The 17,981-nt window shown below is 45.7% G+C and overlaps 1 protein-coding gene across 1 annotated transcript; it reads right to left on the reverse strand.

Annotated features, from left to right (window-relative positions):
* Positions 1-9: 9 nt before the first annotated feature.
* LOC131467261 (calpain-2 catalytic subunit-like) lies at positions 10-14,412 on the reverse strand. The gene is made up of 21 exons (XM_058641067.1): positions 14,082-14,412; positions 11,303-11,372; positions 10,625-10,743; positions 9,272-9,405; positions 9,025-9,193; positions 7,187-7,270; positions 7,031-7,116; positions 6,886-6,951; positions 6,650-6,810; positions 5,586-5,755; positions 5,448-5,459; positions 5,156-5,367; positions 5,009-5,045; positions 4,177-4,242; positions 4,034-4,091; positions 3,860-3,924; positions 3,686-3,754; positions 3,524-3,602; positions 1,151-1,267; positions 282-340; positions 10-201 (listed from the first exon to the last, which is right to left on the reverse strand). Exons 1-21 carry the CDS (start codon positions 14,316-14,318, stop codon positions 178-180), a joined length of 2,094 nt encoding a protein of 697 aa, XP_058497050.1. The 5' UTR covers positions 14,319-14,412; the 3' UTR covers positions 10-177.
* Positions 14,413-17,981: the final 3,569 nt, after the last annotated feature.

The following is a 17,981-nucleotide window of genomic DNA, read 5'->3' on the forward strand; positions in this document are numbered from 1 at the left end:
CATGAGACGTTGTTGTTTATGACTTTATTGAGTAAACAGTGTTAAGATTGTAGATTATAGATTATAGATGTGTGAACACGAGCGGATATAAAAGATCCTCAGGAGAGTCCTGGTTCAGATCAGGAGAGTCCTGGTTCAGATCAGGAGAGTCCTGTTCCTGATCAGGAGAGTCCTGGTTCAGATCATGGAGAAGTTTAACCACTGCAAAGAGAAAATAAACAAAGATGTTTCTCTGTTTCTTTTTTTCACCCACAAACACAGACTCTCAGGTGTTTTCTCACCTGGTTGAAGTTGAGCTCGATGGATCCACTGCTGTTAGTGTCCAGTTTCCTGAAGACTTCTGCAGAGGAAACATGAGGCAGACATTTTAGATCCACACCTGGATCTGGATCCAGACCTGGACTCACCGGAGGAACACTTGTTGTTCGTTTGTATGTTTGTTTGTTTGTTTGTTTTTCATCTCATTAAGGTTCATTTTTAAAGGTTTGAAGGACAAAATGTCCATTAGCCTGTAAGCTTATTTTAGTCATTCGTTATGTCACCTGAGCTCTATTAGTTCTATGAGCTGTAGCTACGTTAGCTTCATCAAACAGTTAAATCATTTATGAATTAGCCATGTAGCATCTGTTGAGCCAACAAGCTAGTTAGCATCCATGCTGTGTTATCTGAAGATAAATGTTAATATTTACAGGTTTAGCTAAATTAATTAGTTAGCTCTATTATTAGCCATTAGTCTCTGTTAGCTGTTCTCATTCATCTGCAGGAAATAGCTGTGGACAAATGTCTTCAACTTAACTCCAGCAAGTCCAGGTGCTACAGGTAACTCTTGATGATGTGTTAGCTGTTAGCCCTATTAGCTCTTGGCCATGTCAACCAAACTCTGTCAGCTTTTTTAGCTGCAGCTATGTTAGCTGTTTCAGCTGCAGCTCTGTTAGCTGTTAGCTCTGTTAGCTGTTTTAACTGCATCTATGTTAGCTCTGCTTAATTTACATCTTAAATTACATACACATGTAATTTATACATGTGTATGTATTTATTTTCAATTCTGTTTTTAGGGTTTGATGACTTTATTTCACATATTTATATATTATATATATAGCTTTATAAACAGTGATTGATTGCTAAATAAATAAATAAAGTGCTGACTCACTGAACATCATCTCCAGTCTCATCAAACATCCCACAAAGTTGTCAAAGTCGATGGTCATGTCGGGGTCAGAGTACCGCGCCACCAGCAGCTGATAGATGGCGTTATTGAGAGTGAAACCTGAGGAGGACGAGGACACAAGGGACAGAGACTTATGAACAACAACAACACCAACACAGCTGCTTCTGAACAGGAAGTAACATCCTCATCATCATCGTCATCATCATAATCATCATCACTGACCGTGGAGAAAGTCCAGGCACAGCACAGGGACAGACAGAAGACAAGAAAGGACGAAGACGTTAGCAGAGACACAGGAAATTCAGTCTCGCGTCTTCGATTGAAGACGTGAAGAAAACTTAGTTTGGAGCAAAGTCACTTAACTTTTTATATACTGTACATAGACATGCATGTAAATATATATATGTTTATATATATATATATATATATATATATATATATATATATATATATATATACACATACATACAGACTCACAGATGTGCAGCATCTGCCTCGACCGGTTGGGGTGAAAGGAAAATGGGGGACAGAGGAGAGGTGGGGGAGAGAAAGGACAAGAGGGAGATGAGGTAGAGACAGAAGAGAGAGAGAGACCAGGAGCAGATACACAACAACTGTATCAAGTTACAAGTTTATACAGTTAATGATATCGACTTTTAATTATAGCACAATAATAATGGCGATGATATGTATGATATGGATAGCCTCGAAAACTGGATCTGGATCCTGCAACCTGCAAGATGAGAATACAGAGAGAGAGAGAGAGGGAAGGAAGGAAAGACACAAACTAGGGAGAGAAAGAGACAAGGTTAATGACATATAAAAAGTCATATTCATACCCTGAGTGTGAGAGAGTGAATGTGCGTGCACCACAGGAAAATCCCCCAGCAGTCTAGGTCTATAGCAGCAGAACTAAGAGCTGGTCCAGGTTTCCCTCAACCAGCTCTAACTATAAGCTTTATCAAAAAGGAAAGTTTTAAGTCTAACTTTAAATACAGAGAGAGGCTCCGCCTCCCGAACTGTCATTGGAAGCTGGTTCCACAGGAGAGGAGGAGCCTGGTAACTGAAGGCTCTGCCTCCCATTCTGCTCTTACAGACTCTGGGAACCACAAGTAAACCTGTATTTTGTGACCTAAGCGGTCTATTAGGGTGATAAGGTAAGACTAGGTCTTTCAGGTATGAAGGGGCCTGACCATTAAGTGCTTTGTACGCGAGGAGGAGGATTTTAAATTGAATTCTAAACTGTGGGTGGAGCCAGTGTAGAGAAGCTAACACTGGAGTTATATGGTCTCTCTTTCTAGTTCCTGTCAGAACTCGTGCTGCAGCATTTTGAATGGACTGAAGGGTTCTAACAGACTTGTTGGAACATCCTGATAATAAGGAGTTACAGTAATCTAATCTAGATGTAACAAAAGCATGAACTAGTTTTTCAGCATCCTGTAAAGACAGAATGTTTCTAATTTTCATAATGTTCCGCAGGTGGAAGAAGGCTGTTCTGGAAATGAGTTTTATGTGTGAATCAAATGACATTTCCTGGTCAAAAGTAACTCCAAGGTTCCTCACAGTGGAGCTGGAAGCCATGGTGATGTCATCTAAAGTGACAATGTGATCAGAAAGTTTTTCTCTGAGGTGTTTAGGGCCGAGTATAAAAGTTTAAAAGTAGAAAGTTACAGGTCATCCAGGACTTAATGTCTCTGAGACATTCATGGAGTTGAACAACCTGATTTATTTCATCCGGCCTCATTGATAAATATAGCTGTGTGTCATCTGCATAACCCATGTGAGACACAAACACATTTCTACTGTATCGCAGAGACACAGTAAGATAATGAAGTGAATTAACAAGTGTCTCCTGAACAACAGATGTTTCCTGAGGCCACGAGCACAGGGCGGGACTTTTAATGTGAGATTGTGACTCACTCTGCAAACATCCACTGAGCTGCAGGACAAATATTCAGAACAGAACTTCATATAGAAAGTTGCTGTCGCTCACTCTATCCTGCTCAAAATGTCCCCGGCTCTTCTACACTGCCTTGGGCCTGAGCAGCCACACCAGCCATCAGCACCCCTGAGGTCAAACGGAACTGTCACAGAAACTACTGCACAAACAGGAGGTGGTCCCAGTGAATTCAGCTGCTGTGATGTCACTCTGTGAGTCAGCGTGACCACATCCACACACAGGAACCACAGAGAATGGACACATGACTGACGTATGCGGTTCTGTCCGTTTGTCTGTCTAGTGTCGGTTCTGTCTGTCCACATTCTAACAAACACTGTCAGCGAGAGCAGACAGACAGGAAGCAGCTGAGGTCAGAGGTCTAGAAGCAGAAACAGGAAGTCACACGACAAAGTCACCTGCGTCTTTGAAGGCCACTCTCATCTCTGGTGTGCTCATGGTCCCAGATTCGTCAGTGTCGTTCTTCTTGTAGATGGACTACAGACAAAGAGGACACACGTGTTTGTACGCACACACACACACACACAGGCGCATTTACAGGTGAGGGGGCGGAGTCTCACCAGGTATCTCTGAACCTTCTTCCACAGTGTGGCAAACTCTCCAAGGCCTAGCTTCCCGTTTCCACTGCCCTGCTGCTGAGTTAAAGATCACTGATGTCTGTTCATCCTCTCACATGTTCACTTATTCACCCTCTCACCTGCTCACCTGCTGAGTGACCAGTGGTTAAAGGATACGTCCATTAGGTTGACCATGACTCTGCAGGTCTCCATACTGAAGCCGTCAGTTTTGATGTCAGTTCCTGTTGGGATCACAGGAAATGAGAGGTTTCAGGCTCTCTGATTGGTTCCTCAGCTCTGTGACTCGTGGGTTCTTTTACATGTTTACATTGTGTCAACGTATGGACTCACGCTTAGCGACAATCTTGTTCATGATGCTTCTCAGCTCCACTGCAGAGATCTCCATGTCCTGAGAGGCAAACACAAGCTGAGGACACGCCCCCACAGACACACAGACACGCCCCCACAAACACACATGAAAAAAGAAAACGTACGTTTCCAGCGAGTTTGCTGAAGAGACCTCGGAATCCTGCGTCCACGTCCTCATCAGAAACTGTTTCCTGAACCAAAACAACACAACTTTATTACACACAGCTTACACCTGCTGACTCACGGCTTAGAAACTGCTGACTCACAGCTTACAAACTGCTGACTCAGCTTACAAACTGCTGACTCACAGCTTACAAACTGCTTACTCACAGCTTAGAAACTGCTGACTCACAGCTTAGAAACTGCTGACTCAGCTTACAAACTGCTGACTGACAGTTTACAAACTGCTGACTCACAGCTTACAAACTGCTGATTCAGCTTACAAACTGCTGACTCACAGCTAACAAAACTGCTGACTCAGTTTACAAACTGCTGACTCAGCTTACAAACTGCTGACTCACAGCTTACAAACTGCTGACTCACAGCTTACAAACTGCTTACTCAGTTTACAAACTGCTGACTCACAGCTTACAAACTGCTTACTCAGTTTACAAACTGCTGACTCAGCTTACAAACTGCTGACTCACAGCTTACAAACTGCTGACTCACAGCTTACAAACTGCTGATTCAGCTTACAAACTGCTGACTCACATCTTACAAACTGCTGACTCACAGCTTACAAAACTGCTGACTCAGAGCTTAAAAAGTGCAGACTCAGTTTACAAACTGCTGACTTGGCTTAAAAATTGCTGACTCACAGTTTACAGAATGCTGAAACCACAGATTCAGACCTTTAACACTGCTGACTCATTTTAAAATGGCTGATTGACAGATTAAAAACTGTCAATCAATCCGTATAATTTATTATACGGATTGCGGATTGTATATTTTACTCACGTCCTCGAGCTCCGCCTCCACCGGGTCATCACAGGGTCTGACAGAGAACAGAGAAGCATTAACACACATACACACACACACACACACACACACGCACGCACGCACGCACACACACTCACACACACACACACACACACAGACTCTTACTGCGTGTCCATCTGCTTCTCAGAGAAGACTCGGATGCAGAAGTCTCCGTTGAGGTTGGGTTCAAAGGTCGAGGGGACGACGAGATATTCTCCAGGCGGCAGCTTGAAGCGAGTGCTGACCTCACGCAGGTTAATGAAGGTTTCTGACTTTGCTGTCTGAGCGTGGGTCAGGAAGTAGTTCTTATCCAGGTGAACCTCCCTCTGCCCGTGGAACTGAGGGAACATCAACTTATTTATGTACTGTCAATGAGGCACTGACCTTTGACTTTTGACCGGAAGGTGCTGCTTCTCACCTGTTCTGGAACCTGAACAAAAAAAACAAATACAAAGACATAAATATGTGTGTGAGTGTGTGCGTGTGTGTGTGTGAGTGTTTGTGAGTGTGTGTGTGTGTGTGCGTGTGTGTGTGAGATGACTCCGGCGCTCGTCACCTCGTAGATGGCGAACCCGACCGTGTGCATGTCCTCTCCCTGCTTCCTCAGCTTCCTGCGGTTCTTCTGGATCAGACCAACCACAAAGGAACAGCCCACCTCTCCATCTTCAGGGTCATCGTCCTCCTCATTCAGCCTGATCACAAACTGAGGATTCATCCAGAACGTGTCTGCACACGCGTTACAAGTTAGTTTGTGACTGCGTCATGGAAACAGAACAGAATGTCTATTAATATAGCGTATTCACTGCACCTTATCTGTACATAATAATCTGCACAATATAATTGTATTTATAGCGCTCATTTATATTCATATTTGGTTTTTTTTATATTTATACTTATTCATAGAACAAATCTACTTCTGTACATATATATTCATATTCTTGCACGTTCTGCTTGTTGCACTTCTGGTGAGATGCAAACCTCATTTCGTTACCCGAAACTTGTATTTGAGTAATGACAGTAAAGTTGAATCTCATCTCATCTCATCTCAACATGGTACAGGACTGTTGTGGGTGGAGCTAGAACAGCTCCACCCACAACAGTCAGCTGATTGGGCGACAGAAAAACAGTGGGTGTAAATATCCCATGGAAGTGAAGACAAACGTCCACAGTCTGTCCTTAAACAAAGACTGACTTTGTCTTTTTGAGACAAACTGAAGAAAAGAACTGAACTGTACTGAACTGAACTGTACTGAACTGAGCTGAACTGTACTGTACTGTATTAAACTGTACTGTACTGAGCTGAACTGTACTGTACTGAAGTGTACTGAACTGAACTGAACTGTACTGTACTGACCTGAACTGAACTGTACTGTACTGAACTGTACTGAACTGTACTGTACTGTACTGAACTGTACTGTACTGTACTGAACTGAACTGTACTGTACTGAACTGTACTGTACTGAGCTGAACTGTACTGTACTGTACTGTACTGTACTGTACTGTACTGAGCTGAACTGAACTGTACTGAAGTGTACTGAACTGAACTGAACTGAAGTGTACTGAACTGAACTGAACTGAACTGAACTGAACTGAACTGAACACTTGAGCTTGAACACTCACATGGGTGGTTCCTGCAGCCACCGGCCGTGGAGCCCCGCCTCCAGGTGCCGTCGAACTTACTGACGCTCCAGTGTTTGACCGAGTCATCATCGATGGCGTCGGGCGTCAGCGTGCACACCTCGACACGAGAGTAGTGACGCAAGAATTCGTTGAAGGACATCCTGCAGAGATAAGAGAAGAGAGGAGTTTCTAACGGTACCTCCTGAAATGACCTTTGACCTGGTGTCTGTGCCTACCAGAACTCTCCGTCCTCAGCATTGGCGTGTGGACAGTCTCCCTGCACGTAGTTCCACTCAGACGATCTGTGTGAAATCACAACAAAGTATTAGTGACGTGTGATTGGATCAGAGGGGGTGTGGTCATGTGGTGTTCAGGTGTTACCCATCACTCCACGCTCCGGTCCACTCCACCTGACCCCACGGGTTCCTCACCCTCACCAGCTTCTCCTGCCGACCACGGAAGTTCACCTGGAAACACAACATGTGGTCATCATCATCATCAGCCACCGTGATGTCATAATTAGGGGCGTGGTGTTACCTCCACAGCACCGGTCAACGAGTAGGCGTGGCCTTTCACCAGCTTCTGACGAGTAACAGCTTCAGAGTCTGCGGCGCTAGTGATCTACAAAGACGAAGAAATTAATCATCATCATCATCGCTGGAATCCTTCCCTGAGCTAGCTTGCCATGCTAACCCGACACGACGGAGCCTGATACGATCGGAGCAGCAAAGAGGGCCCACTCCCAAAAAGGCTTCTACCTACACAACAACACATGCAGCATGTGGCAGGGAATCCAGTCTGTCACAAACTACAGGAGAACCACAACAACCACAGACCCCCGGCATGTCACCCTTTCATACAGCCTTAATAGCTTCTATGCCAGGTTCGACAGGCTGAACACAGACACACCCTCAAAAGCCCCCTGCGACCCCAGGGACTCTTCAGGTGACACACACACAGGTCTCCCCACAAGGCAGTGGAACCCAATGGAGTACCCCCCAGAGTTCTGAAGCTGGTGTGTACACTGACATCTACAACCTGTCACTGTCCCAGGCAGTAGTTCCCCACATTTTCAAATCCTCCACCATCATACCAGTCCACAAAAGACCAGACACGTCCACCCTTAACGACTTCAGACCAGTGGCACTCACACCAGTTGCCATGAAATGCCTAGAAAAACTGTATCTGACTCACATCAACAACACAGTCCCAGACACTGAGCACGCCCTCCAGTTTGCCTACTGCTCTAATTCATCAGTGGATGACGCAGTTGCTATAGCCCTACACCACACCCATTTAACACCATCCGCCCGAGCAAGCTGATTGTGAAACTAATGGCACACAGCTAGTTTCCACCAACTCTGCGGCAGCTAGTTTCCACCAACTCTGTGGGAGCTAGCCTCCACCAGCTCTGTGGCAGCTAGTTTCCACCAACTCTGCGGGAGCTAGCCTCCACCAGCGCTGCGGCAGCTAGTTTCCACCAGCCCTGCAGCAGCTAGTTTCCACCAGCCCTGCAGCAGCTAGTTTCCACTAGCCCTGCAGCAGCTAGCCTCCACCAGCCCTGCAGCAGCTAGCCTCCACCAGCTCTGCGGCAGCGAGCCTCCACCAGTTCTGCGGCAGCTAGTTTCCACCAGCTCTGCGGCAGCTAGTTTCCACCAGCCCTGCAGCAGCTAGTTTCCACTAGCCCTGCGGCAGCTAGCCTCCACCAGCTCTGCGGCAGCGAGCCTCCACCAGCTCTGCGGCAGCTAGTTTTCACCAGCTCTGCAGCAGCTAGTTTCCACCAGCTCTGCGGCAGCTAGCCTCCACCAGCTCATGAAGATGAAACTCTCCATGATTGATCATCAGTATGGTTTTGAAGGCTAATGTTGAACTTCCAAGTGCAACACGAAGAAGACAACAACTTCCGGTTCACACAAATCGGACAAATTAAATATCAAAATCAAAATCTTTCCGTAGCCCCGTTATTCCATTTCCTATTTTTGATCTGAGCAATAAATCGAAAGTACGAAAAAGATTTTGGAATTTCAATTGAATATGAAAATAACGAATGATACACGGATTTGTCATCATCAAAGGGACTGAGGTGGAGAGGACCTGGGACTGCAGGTCACATCAGACCTGACGCTCAATACCACAGCCACTGTGAAAAAACCTGCAATTCCACTTGCCCTTTATCCTTGTTTTTAGTACTTATATCCCACCTCTCTGTATAGTGTTTTATATTTTATATTAGTTGTACTTTTTTATTATACTGTTCTTTCCCATTATGTTGACTCAGAGAACTCTGCACAAGAATTCCAAAGTGCCTGGTAAGTTTATGCACAAACGGCAAATAAAAAACTTTGAACCTTGATCATCATCATCATCATACTCACGTCGATGGAGCAGCCCAGCAGCGCTCCGGCCTCCAGGGCTTTCTTGATGATGTGGAACAGGTTGGATGGAGGTTTCCTGAGGTCATAGTTCTCAGCGATGCCTCCAGTGAAATCCTCAAAGCCCTCGGTGGTGGAACCGCCAGACAAGGCCTCGTAGCAGCCGTTGACCCTACATTGAGAACACAGAGGAACACATTCAACCAACAAGTTACATTAACTTGGTGGTCTTATTAATTGGTGGTCTTACTTGGCATAGGCCTTCTCCAGCAGAGCGGTCCAGAACTCCTTCCCTTCTGCTGAGTGGACAAACAACAGCTCGCCATCTTTGGCGGGAAGAAGGTCGTCGATCACCACGTCCACCCACTCCCCGAACTGCCAGAACTAGAGACAGAGAATGGTCAGTTGGTTGTAATGTGCACCTTCACCAGCAGATGTCACTATATGCCCCACACTGATGGAACAGCAGTTTGTGAACTGAGCCACAGTGGATGAACATGATCAAGACCACTATAAAGACCAGTAATTCTCCAGACTCTCTAGAACTTCTGCAGACTCTCTATAGAAACTCTTCAGAACTTCTCCAGACTCTCTCTAGAACCTCTTCAAAACTTCTCCAGACTCTATCTAGAACCTCTTCAGACTCTATCTAGAACCTCATCAGAACTTCTCCAGACTCTATCTAGAACCTTTTTTAGAACTTCACAAGACTCTCTCTAGAACCTTTTTAGAACTTCTCCAGACTCTCTCTAGAACCTTTTTTTACTTCTCCAGACTCTCTGTGGAACCTTATTTAGAACTTCTCCAGACTCTCTGTAGAACCTTTTTTAGAACTTTTCCAGACTATCTGTAGAACCTTTTTTCGAACTTCTCAAGACTCTCTGTAGAACCTTTTTTTAGAACTTCTCCAGACTCTCTCTAGAACCTTTTTAGAACTTCTCCAGACTCTCTGTGGAACCTTTTTTAGAACTTCTCCAGACTCTCTGTAGAACCTTTTTTAGAACTTCTCCAGACTCTCTGTATAACCTTTTTTAGAACTTCTCCAGACTCTCTGTATAACCTTTTTTAGAACTTCTCCAGACTCTCTGTGGAACCTTTTTTTTTAGAACTTCTCCAGACTCTCTATAGAACCTTTTTAGAACTTCTCCAGACTCTCTGTAGAACCTTTTTTAGAACTTCTCCAGACTCTCTGTGGAACCTTTTTTTGAACTTCTCCAGACTCTCTGTGGAACCTTTTTTTTTAGAACTTCTCCAGACTCTCTATAGAACCTTTTTTTTTAGAACTTCTCCAGACTCTCTCTAGAACCTTTTTAGAACTTCTCCAGACTCTCTGTAGAACCTTTTTTAGAACTTCTCCAGACTCTCTGTAGAACCTTTTTTAGAACTTCTCCAGACTCTCTGTGGAACCTTTTTTTTTAGAACTTCTCCAGACTCTCTATAGAACCTTTTTTTTTAGAACTTCTCCAGACTCTCTCTAGAACCTTTTTAGAACTTCTCCAGACTCTCTGTAGAACCTTTTTTAGAACTTCTCCAGACACTTTTCAGAACAGTTCAAACTCTGCAACCATACTGACAATGGATTGACAGCTGTGACGTCAGGTACCTGGAAGTGGAATATTCCAGCGTAGTTGTCTCCAAAGCCCTGGTCCATGGGAACGACCCGGGCCATCACGTACTCATTCAGGGTCAGAGAAGCGATGGCCGCCAACAACCAGCAGTCACCTGGACACACAACACACCTGAGTGGTCAGTCACCTGGACATACAGGTGTGAGTGTGTCTCTCTCATGTTGTCCATCACAGGGACACAGAGACAAATCTAGGATCTACAGTATGTATATATATATGTATATATATGTATGTTTGTTTTGCTGGTGATATTAAAATATATATAGATATTAAAAAGTAAAAAGAGAGGATGCTGGTGTCTCATTGTGTTTCACTGTCTCTCACTGTGTCTCACACTGTGTCTCACTCTGTGTCTCACTGTCTCATACTGTGTCTCACTGTGTCTCTCACTGTGTCTCTCACTGTGTCTCACGCTGTGTCTCTCACTGTCTCACTGTCTCTCATTGTGTCTCACAGTGTCTCACACTGTCTCTCACTGTGTCTGAGAGACAGTGAGAGACAACTGTAGTTGTGTTGTAGTGTTGTTGTGTTGTTGTGTTGTTGTGTGGTTGTGTGGTTGTGTTGTAGTGTGGTTGTTTACACAGAATAAAGGTTCATCACAGTCGGCCTTATTGTGCTGGCGTGCAAAGGATTCTGGGATATGGAGGACTCACCCAAAGCTCCCTGACAGATGTCAGTCCTGGTGGCTCCGCCCACGATGAACTCAGGGTTGGAGACCAGTTCCTGATGGACAACAGAGACACGTGAGACAAACATGAAGACAACTGTGAACCCACTCACTCTGACACACCAGAGTCCACAGAGACAATCTGGGATTTTAGCAGACGACACTTTTGTGTCATAAAACAAGACTGAAAAAAAACAGTTTTTATCTTAGAAAACTTCACTGATCATAATAAAGTCAGACAGACGTGAGGACACTGCTGCTGTGTGTGTGTGTGAGTGTACACAGAAAACTCACGCTAACTCTGTGTGTGTGTGTGTGTGTGTGTGTGTGTGTGTGAGTGTACACAGAAAACTCATGCTAACTCTGTGTGTGTGTGTGTGTGTGAGTGTACACAGAAAACTCACGCTAACTCTGTGTGTGTGTGTGTGTGTGTGTGAGTGTACACAGAAAACTCATGCTAACTCTGTGTGTGTGTGTGTGTGTGTGTGTGTGTGTGTACACAGAAAACTCACGATAACTCTGTGTGTGTGTGTGTGTTTGTGTGAGTGTACACAGAAAACCTGGTGAGGAACTTTGTTGTCTGATGCCACATTAATAACCTGCAGCTCAACACCTCAAAGACCAAAGAACTGGTCATCGACTTCAGGAGGGACAGACCCAGTTCGAGACCAGTTCTAATAGGAGCAGAGGAGGTGGAAGTCGTGGCTGGACAACAAGCTGGACTGGACAAGCAACACAAGGCAACTGTACAAGAAGGCCCAGAGCCTTCATGTATATGTATATGTATATGTATATGTGTACCTATGTGTGTGTGTATATATTTATATGTGTATATATATGTATATATATATATATATATATATATATATATATATATATATATATGTGTATGTTTATGTGTGTATATGTATGTATACATGTATATATAAATATAGCATAGTTCATTTTTATCTTATTTTATTTTATTCTATATTTCATTCTATATTGTATGGTGTTTGATACCTGGGGTGTTTCTCTTTTCGGTCTCCAGTAAAGTGTGACTCTAATTTTAACAGTGCTGTGTGTGGATGTTGGAGCTGTTCATTTCCCTGAGGGAACCTCCCAAACTGATTAATAAAGTCGTCTGTCTGTCTGTGTGTGTGTGTGTGTGTGTGTGTGCGTGTGTGTGCGTGTACAGAAAACTCTGCTAACTCTGTGTCTGTGTGCACGTGTGTGTGCGTGTACAGAAAACTCTGCTAACTCTGTGTGTGTGTGTGTGTGCATGTGTGTGTGCGTGTACAGAACACTCTGCTAACTCTGTGTCTGTGTGTTGTGGTGAATTACACTCGTCACTCCCTCCTCTTCCTCTGTTCCACTTCCTGATTATGACTAAGACACAGTGACACATCTGCACGAGAACACACACACACACACACACTGGGTTTACACTCTCACACACACACAGTGTATTACACATGCACACACACACTGTGTTTACACACGCATACACACTGTATGCTGTTTAATGTTAATGTCCCTCCCTGCAGCAGAGGTATGGAGGACTTTTAGTGCCACATTTTGAGAGTGACGTTTCAAAGACAGTTGAGTTTTTTAAAACTGACACAGAATCAGCACTGACTGTGCTGTGAGCGCCACCTGCTGCTGAGAACCACACTTAGTGAAGGACTTTGGTGTGGAGTGAAAAAACAGACCAGGAAAAACTGAATAAACAACTGCGTCAGTTTAAGTCTACGATCTCTGCGTCACATGATCACATCCTTATCTCACTGTTAGACTGACTTTTGTAAACCACGCTCTCTCCCACACCAAAGTCCAGAGAGAAAATCAGTGATCTTCAGGAGTTGTTGATCCACTGCTGCCTCCATCTCTGAGTTCAAATGTCCTTCAGTGACACAAAGCGACCACGCGAGGCAGCAGAGGACCAGCAGCTCCTCTGTCTCCGTCAGCTAAGTGAGTGTGTGAGTGTGTTAATGAGTGTGAGTGAATGAGTGTGTGAGTGAGTGAGTCTCTTAGTGAGTGAGTGAGTGTGTGCTAGTGAGTGTGTGAATGAGTGAGTGATAGTGAGTGAGTGAGTGTTAGTGAGTGAGTGTGTGAGTGAGTGATTCTCTTTGTGAGTGTGTTTATGAGAGTGGATGAGTGTGTGAGTGAGTGAGTCTCTTAGTGAGTGAGTGAGTGAGAGAGAGAGAGAGAGTGAGTGTGTTTATGAGTGTGAGTTAATGAGTGAGTGTGTGACTCTCTTAGTGAGTGAGTGTGTGTTGGTGAGTGAGTGAGTGTATGAGTGTGTGATAGTGAGTGAGGGTGTCAGTAAGTGTGTGAATGAGTGAGTGTGTGAGTGAGTGTTAGTGAGTGAGTGTCTGAGTGAGTGTGTGAATGAGTGAGTGTGTGAGTGAGTGTGTGAATGAGTGAGTGTTAGTGAGTGAGTGTGTGAGTGAGTGTGTTAGTGAGTGAGTGAGTTAGTGAGTGAGGGAATGAGTGTTAGTGAGTGAGTGTGTGAGTGAGTGTGTGTGTGTGTGAGTGAGTGAGTGAGTGAGGGAGTGAACAGTCACTGTTTCAGTAAACTGAACAGACTTGTCTTGTTTGTGGCACTAATAATCCTCCATACAACCTCAGGTATTTGCAAACAACCCCCCTCCCTCCCAAAAACCCACAGCCACCCCGCCCCTCTAACCCCACCCACTCAGCTAAACTCACACACCCATCCTCGACTAGAATCCAGAACAGAGTCAGGCCCGCCTTCTGGTCCAGGTCCAGGTTCTGGTTCTTACCGTGGGTCTTTTCCAGGTGACTCCCCGGGTCTTGGAGGAGCTGCGGCCCAGCTCTTTGAAGCCCAGAGCCTCAGGCGAGGCGGGGAAGGCCGGGTCGCTGAAGAGTCTTCCTGCGGAGAGACACTGAGCCCGCAGAGCCGCGAAGTCCTGGTTCAGGTACCGGACCGCTTTGGCGTTGGTGCCGAAGCCCGCGGCCATGGCCCGCTTCTTCGCCAGAGTGGACGCGACGCCGGACATGGTGATGATGATGATGAAAAACCGAGAGAGACAAAGTTTTCTGACAGAAGTTTTTCTGAATCAGAGCGAGACCTCCGCCCAAGAGAGGAGGAGGGGGAGGAGCTTCTCTCTCTCTCTCTCTCTCTCTCTCGCTCTCTCTCTCTCTCTCTCTCTCTCTCTCTCAAATCAAATTAAATTAAATCAAAAAGGTCTTTATCGTCATGGTAACGTACATCGTACATTGCCAAAGCTTATTTATCAACATTGTTCATACACTCTTATTCACACACTATATACAATATCTGTATAAACACACATATTATGTGTAGTAAATACAGAGAGTAGCTGCTCTTCTGTCCCTCAGTCTCTCTGTCTGTCTCTCTCTTCTGTCCCTCAGTCTCTCTGTCTGTCTCTCTCTTCTGTCCCTCAGTCTCTCTTTCTGTCTGTCTCTCTCTTCTGTCCCTCAGTCTCTCTCTCTGTCTGTCTGTCTCTCTCTTCTGTCCCTCAGTCTCTCTCTCTGTCTGTCTCTCTCTTCTGTCCCTCAGTCTCTCTCTCTGTCCGTCTCTCTCTTCTGTCCCTCAGTCTCTCTCTCTGTCCGTCTCTCTCTTCTGTCCCTCAGTCTCTCTGTCTCTCTCTCTGTCCGTCTCTCTCTTCTGTCCCTCTGTCTCTCTCTCTGTCTGTCTCTCTCTTCTGTCCCTCAGTCTCTCTGTCTCTCTCTCTGTCCGTCTCTCTCTTCTGTCCCTCAGTCTCTCTCTCTGTCCGTCTCTCTCTTCTGTCCCTCAGTCTCTCTCTCTGTCCGTCTCTCTCTTCTGTCCCTCAGTCTCTCTCTCTGTCTGTCTCTCTCTTCTGTCCCTCAGTCTCTCTCTCTGTCCGTCTCTCTCTTCTGTCCCTCAGTCTCTCTCTCTGTCCGTCTCTCTCTTCTGTCCCTCTGTCTCTCTCTCTGTCTGTCTCTCTCTTCTGTCCCTCAGTCTCTCTGTCTCTCTCTCTGTCCGTCTCTCTCTTCTGTCCCTCAGTCTCTCTCTCTGTCCGTCTCTCTCTTCTGTCCCTCAGTCTCTCTCTCTGTCCGTCTCTCTCTTCTGTCCCTCAGTCTCTCTCTCTGTCTGTCTCTCTCTTCTGTCCCTCAGTCTCTCTCTCTGTCCGTCTCTCTCTTCTGTCCCTCTGTCTCTCTCTCTGTCTGTCTCTCTCTTCTGTCCCTCAGTCTCTCTGTCTCTCTCTCTGTCCGTCTCTCTCTTCTGTCCCTCAGTCTCTCTCTCTGTCTGTCTGTCTCTCTCTTCTGTCCCTCAATCTCTCTCTCTGTCTGTCTCTCTCTTCTGTCCCTCAGTCTCTCTGTCTCTCTCTTCTGTCCCTCAGTCTCTCTGTCCGTCTCTCTCTTCTGTCCCTCAGTCTCTCTCTCTGTCCGTCTCCCTCTTCTGTCCCTCAGTCTCTCTCTCTGTCCGTCTCTCTCTTCTGTCCCTCAGTCTCTCTGTCTCTCTCTCTGTCCGTCTCTCTCTTCTGTCCCTCTGTCTCTCTCTCTGTCTGTCTCTCTCTTCTGTCCCTCAGTCTCTCTGTCTCTCTGTCCGTCTCTCTCTTCTGTCCCTCAGTCTCTCTCTCTCTCTGTCCGTCTCTCTCTTCTGTTCCTCAGTCTCTCTCTCTGTCCGTCTCTCTCTTCTGTCCCTCAGTCTCTCTCTTCTGTCCCTCAGTCTCTCTCTCTGTCCGTCTCTCTCTTCTGTCCCTCAGTCTCTGGCGGTTAGACACATATTGTGCTTCATGGTGCATGTCCTTTTCTCTCCCAGGACAAACTGTAATGCAGATTTTGGGGAAAAACAAGTCTTTGTATGTGTGGCAGTGTCTCCACCTGAGCACTGTCCGTCCTCTCTTGGTTGCCAGGTCTGTCTGTGTCGGCCTGTGGTCACTTCTCCTGTATGGGGTCAGGGTCTTCCTCAGTCTGGGCTCTTTAACTGTGGTCAGATATTCTGCTAATGTGTATTCACGGTTTAATGCCAGGTAACATTTTAGTTTTCTACTTTTTCTTGACTTTTCCCACTAGGTGATATAGTTTTCCTTTTGTTTGGTGATCATTTGGTTGGGCCAGATAGTTTGGGGGGTGTTTTGAGGCAGGGGAGGGTTGGTGGTGGTCAGCCTCCGGACCAGCTGGCTGAGGGCACTCTATGGTCTCTCTATGTTGCTCTCTTGGCTTTGTAAGGCTTGGTGGTGGTATGAGGCGGGGTCACTAGTTTGGAGGTGTTTATAGAATGATATGGCTCTTTTCTGGATGTCAATAAGGAGCGGGAACTGGTCCAGTTCAGCTCTGCATGCATTATTTGGTGTTTTTCTCTGGACTCTAAGAATGTATTTGCAGAATTCAGTGTGGAAGGTTTCAGTTTGATGTTTGTCCCAATTAGAAAAGTCTTGGTTTGTTAATGGACCCCATATTTCACTACCATGTAATGCAATTGGCTGAATTACTGTTTTAAAACTCTCTCTCTGACTCTCTGTCACACACAGACAGGAAGCAAACATGTGGTGGACTGAAGTATCAGAATCAGAAAACTTTATTAATACTTTATTATATAAAATAGTTTTTGTTCCAGATGCTCCTGCAAAGTAGGACATAAACACAGCATGAGTGGAACCAAGAGCTAAAGATACAGATATAAATAAAACAGTAAAATAGGCAATACAATGAAATGAAATAAAACAACAATAAAATGATGAAGATGCTTTAGATGCTGAAGGTGCTGAAGGTCCTGAAGATACTGAAGGTGCTGAAGATACTGAAGATACTGAAGGTGCTGAAGATACTGAAGGTGCTGAAGATACTATAGGTGCTTAAGATACTGAAGGTGCTGAAGATGCTGGTTGAACTTTTTTGAAGGTGTGTGTCCCATTACATCTGGCGTGAAAGTAACACCACATTTCAGAAAAAGAACATCATACCAACAGTCATATTTTGTATAAAATGTCGGACCGACTCAAGCCAGGGGAGGTTGAATTTTTGAGAGAGATGACTAAAGGTAGCAAAGACACCCTCGCTGTAGAGATCTTTAAATTTGTAAAGGCCAAGTCTTTTCCACAGGACAAAGGTATTGTCTATCTCATCCTAGTTGGAAATCACAGAAACCAATTATGATAGTCACAGTTTATCGTCCACCTGCCGCCACCTGACGCTGTGCACTGCTCAGGGTTGCATGCTAGCTTCCAAAACTCCACGGACCATGCCTTCTGATGCTGACACAGAACTTTTACACGCATTTAAAAAAATATCTGACCTGAAGGAGGATATCAGAAGGCTTTCCAATGAGCTAAGGAGTAAGGAAGCCATGCTGTCCAGCTCTATGGATCTGGCCACTGACCAGTTCCAGCAGATTGTCTCCCTGAACGCAAACCACTCCACAGCTGTCTGGGACCCCTCACCCTGCCTTCGGCCGTCCTCCTGCTCAACTCCCAATAGATCGCCCTCCTGGTCCGAGGTGGTGGTCCGTGGCCTCAAGAAGGATACGGGCGGGCTCACCTCACCTCCTCGCCTGAGCCTGTCCAACCATTACACGGCTCTGGCGGCCGACACTCCGGCTCCCTCAGCCGCTGAACCTGCCGCTCCAGCTCGCCGGAGCGGGGGCTGACAGTACACACCGGCACTCACCTGTTCGACACCGCAGGGAAACATCCAGCCATGACAAGCAGCAGCAGTCGCCCCCTCGTCCACTA

This window comes from Solea solea, chromosome 10 (genome assembly GCF_958295425.1).
Source record: "Solea solea chromosome 10, fSolSol10.1, whole genome shotgun sequence".
Taxonomy (NCBI): domain Eukaryota; kingdom Metazoa; phylum Chordata; class Actinopteri; order Pleuronectiformes; family Soleidae; genus Solea; species Solea solea.